The 5,398-nt window shown below is 47.5% G+C and overlaps 1 protein-coding gene across 1 annotated transcript; it reads right to left on the bottom strand.

The window, feature by feature from the left end:
* Positions 1-11: 11 nt before the first annotated feature.
* LOC104527651 (BCL-6 corepressor-like) lies at positions 12-3,444 on the bottom strand (the record flags this gene model as incomplete). Its single annotated transcript, XM_010171428.1, has 3 exons — positions 3,313-3,444; positions 1,694-1,772; positions 12-777 (listed from the first exon to the last, which is right to left on the bottom strand). Coding segments are annotated over exons 1-3 (931 nt in total), but the record flags the coding sequence as incomplete, so codon positions are not given.
* Positions 3,445-5,398: the final 1,954 nt, after the last annotated feature.

Below are 5,398 nucleotides of genomic sequence, written 5' to 3'. Positions count from 1 at the left end.
GGGCTGCTTGCTGCTCTGGATGTGGGGGTAGGCATGCGCATCGACAGGGTTGCCAGGGCTGACACCCATCTTCCACGACAAGCTCTTATCTGGACAGTGCACCAAAGGCGGGATCGCCGGTGAAGCTGAAGCAGTGGAGAGCCTCATGGGCGATGCCAGCGACGAAGGGATGTGGGGGGCAACGTAGTGGGAGGGAGGCAGGTATAAAAACCGTTCACCGTTCGTACATACGGGCGAGTAAGCCAGGTGCTGTGGTAAGCTGTAGGTGGACTGCTGAGGTAGCAACGCCTTGTACATGTTCAACGAATACTTATTTGGTGAGTCAAGGAAAGGGTATATGGTGGGCGTCGCGCCCTCCATATAGGGGTTTACCCAGGGGAGCCTTAGGTAACTAGCACCATTGACACCAAGGGGACTCTGCTTGTCACCTGCAGCTCGGTCCAAACCCAGCGCCTCTCCCGTCGGGACAGAGTTTTTTTGTATTCCAGGTGGCGTTTTGTATATAGCGCTGAAGCCATTCGGGGCTTTCCCAGAGACAGCTGCGTTTTCTACCGCTTCGGGAGGATTAGACTTAAACTGTATCTCTGGATTTCTTTCAGGAGTAAATCCAAGCCCAGCTATCGAACTCGTAGCATCCCGTGATTTTTCCGAGCCGAGTCCGCACAAGCTGGAATAGACAATACTACTGGGGACCCTGAGTCCTTCTCGCATGAGTCCAGACCTGTCCATACTCAGAGCTGCGAGACTGTCAATGCGATGTGCTGTAGTCGCATCCACCTTTACAGAACAAGAAGTACGTTACTTTCACGTTTTGCTAAAATGACTACAGCTCAAGCTAGCTACAGACATGTCAGCTTTTGGAAGAGAAACAACACCCCTGCAAACACCTTGTTTGTTGTGAAAACATACAGAGGCTGACTGCACTGGAGAATGGGAGAACAGGAACCTATGGAGCAATATATATCACCACAAACATCAATACAAATCTCTCCGCACCCAAAATCCATCAGCTAGAAGCAAAGGCTCGAAGATGCATAGCCCAAGCAGCCAGAAGTGGCCCAGAGACAATGCTCAGTGGCATTGCTCCCAGCTCAGCTTCTCAGCTCAGCCCTGCCAGAGCAAAAGGACGTGGGCTGGCAGCATGGAGAGCGGGAAGGGAAGGATGGAGAGCCTCTCCTCCTCTTCCAGGACCTCTCCCTCTGGCGCAGCTCTGTGCCGGAGCTCGCCACCGCCACACGATTCACAAGGCGAGGTGCCTGAGGATGCAGCATGAAGAAAAGTCTGCTGTCGAATTTCTTCCCCGCTCGCTGCTCCCCGCATATGTTTAAAGAAGGAGAAAACCACCAACTTCGCTGAAACATTGGTGTATTTAACATTTATGTGAATTATCCTTGGTAGAAATGCAGATATGCTGCATGACACTATTTGTAACATAGCGAAAGTAAGAATACGATGTCATACGACAACACAACACCACAAAGACAGCGTCAAGAGATTAAGGACATAATAATTAAGTCCCATTTCACTGCTTCACAGAAACAACACGTATGTCCCCAAGCCCAGCGAGAGGTGCAATAGAAAGGTAGTTTAATCATTTCTCCAAATGGCTCATGTAATAACACCTGAGGGTGGGAGACAGGGTGGAGAGGACAGGCACAGATTCAGCTGCAGCATGAAGCTATAGACTTCTTACCACACTGTGATTCAGGTGATTTTCTTCCCTCAACTCCAGTCTGCTTTTCGGTGCATCGCCATCGTTAACGGGAATTTTCCTATTAAGAAACGGAAGCTTACTATTTGAAAACATCCTGTGCATCTCGGATCAGTACCAGATTATATCACCTCCATTTTCTGATTCCTCTAGAGAAGTCCCATACGATACCACACTTATCCTTCTGCATACCAATGCACAGCAACTACTTTAGAAAGCAAGGACCATTTGAAAACAAGTATAAAGGGTTTTGACAGCAAGAACACACCAAGCACACCTCAGAACAGCCTCTTCCAATGCAAGTGATTTTTGTCAAGGTCTTCTCTTTTGCCCCTTGCCCTTTTCTTTTTCCAAGGAGAGAACATCCCATTTTAAACATACCCTGTTCATGTACCATCCATAAACGCTGCTGAGGAGAAAATTAAAACACACACACTAATATCATACGAAGGTCAGCTGATCCATGCTAAAGAGGGAGCTGCACATCTGTGCCGCACCAGTGTTGCAGCACTGGGACTTGTTATCACAGAAAGCACCGATAAAGAATATACCTTAGTGCCAAATTTCAAATCCCAAGGATAAAAATCGCTGACATGCAACAGAAGGAAAGTTTCAGCATTACCCAACAGAACTCCTTTCAATCAAAGTGCTTAAAGGCACACCATCACCTTAACGCAGAAATGCGATTTTAACATGTTTGTTTATTCATTTTTAAAAGTCACCTTTCCCGCAAATAACACATAAAAATATTATGCCTAAATAAGTGAGAGGGAAGTGGGGAGAGAGGGTGTGAAGGCAGAGGAAGATGTTTGGCCATTTCCCTCCAGTTCATGTTTGCAAATAGTTCCTCCCTGCAAAGAACAAAAACTTTCCTGAACTTCTCAGAGGCTTTTCACACAGAAGTGAGAACACAGACCCAAAGAGAAGGCAGAAAAACACTAAAAGTACACTAAATTGCCACAAAGAACCACAGGTATACCTGCAGCTTCTGTTTAGTTATCATTTCGCTTTTTAAAAAGCTGGTGTTTAAGGGAAGAGGACACCGGCCAGTGCCTGCATCACCACACTGAAAATGACTAAAGACTGTAATTTTATTCATCGAATGAATGATATTCAGCAGCAAAAAAGGTGGAGAGCAGGAGAAATTCACTGGTGGGATACGGAAAGGCCACTGTTCCTATTTCACAGGACAGGCTGTGGGTCCGAAGGCAGGGAATGGCGAGCCGCAGGCAGGAGCACCTCTGCCATACCGAGTCACCGCAAGAACACGTGCACTATTTGGTTTAATTTCCCTTCACAAATAAGAAATAATAAATTAATTGTAAAAGCACGTTTAAAGGCTGCTTTGGGGAGTAATCTCTTTAAAGGGCGTCCCCGCTTCACTGACCCAGGTTGCCTGTTAAATAGTAAATCAGCGGCTGCTCTACCACTCTCTGGCACGTCTTGTTTCTCCCCCCCATCACCACCCCCTCTCCAAACTGGGCTGATCTCGATGCAAGGCAGCAGCTATCTACTCCGGCATTAGGGAAGCGAGCGAACTCCGAGACCTCACGCTGCAGAATTACAGTGTGGTTTAACTTGCCAGAAGCTTAAATATTTACCTGTCTTCATTAATTCCACACATGCGGACCCTTTCATTGCTCATCCAGCTATGAACGTTGCCATACAGGGGAGTTGCAGAAAGCATGACGTCTTCTTAAAAATCGACGCTTTTCTTCACGGTTTTATATTCTATTAAAAGAGGGGGGAAAAAAAAAAAGGAAAGAAAAAAAAAAGTTGAGCAGATTTGTCTAGGAGGAAGTGCAAACATCACGGCGGAGCAGCCAGCCTCCCTCCGGGTAATTAATAATGAATGCAGGATTGGTGCGGGGAGTGAGCTGCCTACGTTAACCGCTAAGGGAGATACCCTGCAATAAAGGAGCAAATTGAGGGCATTTATAGGTCAGAGGAGATGGATCTTTTCCCCAGCGCACATCCAGAAAATTAAGAATCATTCCAGGCTATCAACAAATAAAAGTTTCTCCACTGCATTTCATTGGAACAAGAAGTGACTCAGCCAGCCAAGAATACCCCAGTCCCCAAACCTGCATCTCACATAGGCTGGGTCAAGGAGGGAGAGAGACCCCGGGGGATGGAGGAACACACAAAACTACCCGCAGGCACTCACAAAAGCCCTGCATCAGGAAGGCACAGGAGTGCGTTGCAAGAACAGCCACACACAGGGTGTATTAGATATGATGATCGCTGATAAAGCTTTCACATGCGGAATTAAAACTGAAGAGACGCTGCTACAGAAGGGATCTAAATAAAAACCTCCCCTTTAGCGTCTGCACATGACTAACTTGGAGAAAGGGGTTAAAAATAGTAAGTGGGTTGGCGAGCTCCCCACCCCTTGATTTGATTAAGCATCCAGCCCTGGTGGCTTCTGCATCAGAGCTGCTGCTGCTGCTGAGAGTGCTTTCAGTAATTCAATGATGCCTGCTCACTCCAGGGAAAGAAATCATTAACGGGCTCGCTGGAGAAGTATTAGCAGTCCAAGAGGATCGGCGCTGTGTGCAGCTGGAGAGGCAGGTGAAAGGTAACCGCATTTTCGCGTCCAGCGGCGGAGAGGGAAAGGCTTTTCCTCCCCTCTACCTTGCCTAACGCCACCTCCGCTCACATTAAATTCTAGTTTGCTGCATGAGCAAAGTGTCAGGACAAGCTGCGTTTTATTAACAGGATTATCGCGGCGCATGATTTATTCCAGTGCAAGATTTTAATTGCTCTTCGGAGGTTGAGTTGTTTCTTTTGACTGAGCTTCAGCCTGCATCCTGCTGCTAAATGCTGGGTTAATAAGTAGAGGGAGCCTTTAATGCACAGGATATCCCTCAGCTCTTCCTCTCTCACAAAAATAGAAGCCTTTAAGCGGGAGGCATGATACTCCTTACACACACACACAAGCCAGTAACGGGCAACTGACCACTGGGAGTTTAATGCCTAACGTCTCCCAAAGCATCCATGCTTCCCTAGCAAACTCATTTCCTTTGTCAGGCTACAAAATATGCAAATTATCACTTTGGCATCTAATGGGGAAGAAGCCCAGATTGGGCCTTTAACACAATACTTCACACGCGTTCAGAGAGGTTTAAGAACTGAAACGGCAGGAAAGCCTTGTTCCCCAACACTTTTTTCTCCCCTCAGAGAGGCCTTTTGTGCAAAACTCCACGTCTGGAACAAATGTATATTAATGAAACGGCGTGTTGACCCTCCTCTCTCCAGAACAGTTAGCTTTCTCTAATGAAGTCCACAAAGATCGCTGCGAGGAAACAAAAATCCGCGGAGATTAGATACCACGCTATCATTCAAAGGGAGTTATTTCACTAGAAAGACGGTTTCTGGACAGATTTACCGTTTTCCAGATGCGCTGCTCGTAATCTTTTCAATAGAGGCAGCAGCAGCAGCACGGAGAGAGTGATTTAGGGTTTTACATAAGGTTAGTGGCTGCCCCGTGCGCTGCCTCATCCATGAGAGATGGACGCTGGCTCGGAGGAGACAGGCCTTGGTGGCACACAGCACTGCTCCCCACACCCCGCTTTGTTTCTGGGGGCACACAAGGCCAACCCAGGCTGCTGCTCGGACAGGCCGCCTGCGCCCGCCTGGTTTCCTCAGTGGAAGTGTATCATTAAGATGAGGCGCGGTGCCTGAATT

The sequence above is a fragment of the Antrostomus carolinensis genome, unplaced genomic scaffold (assembly GCF_000700745.2).
Source record: "Antrostomus carolinensis isolate BGI_N321 unplaced genomic scaffold, ASM70074v2 scaffold37997, whole genome shotgun sequence".
Lineage (NCBI taxonomy): Eukaryota > Metazoa > Chordata > Aves > Caprimulgiformes > Caprimulgidae > Antrostomus > Antrostomus carolinensis.
This window is presented reverse-complemented; position numbering and strand designations above follow the sequence as displayed.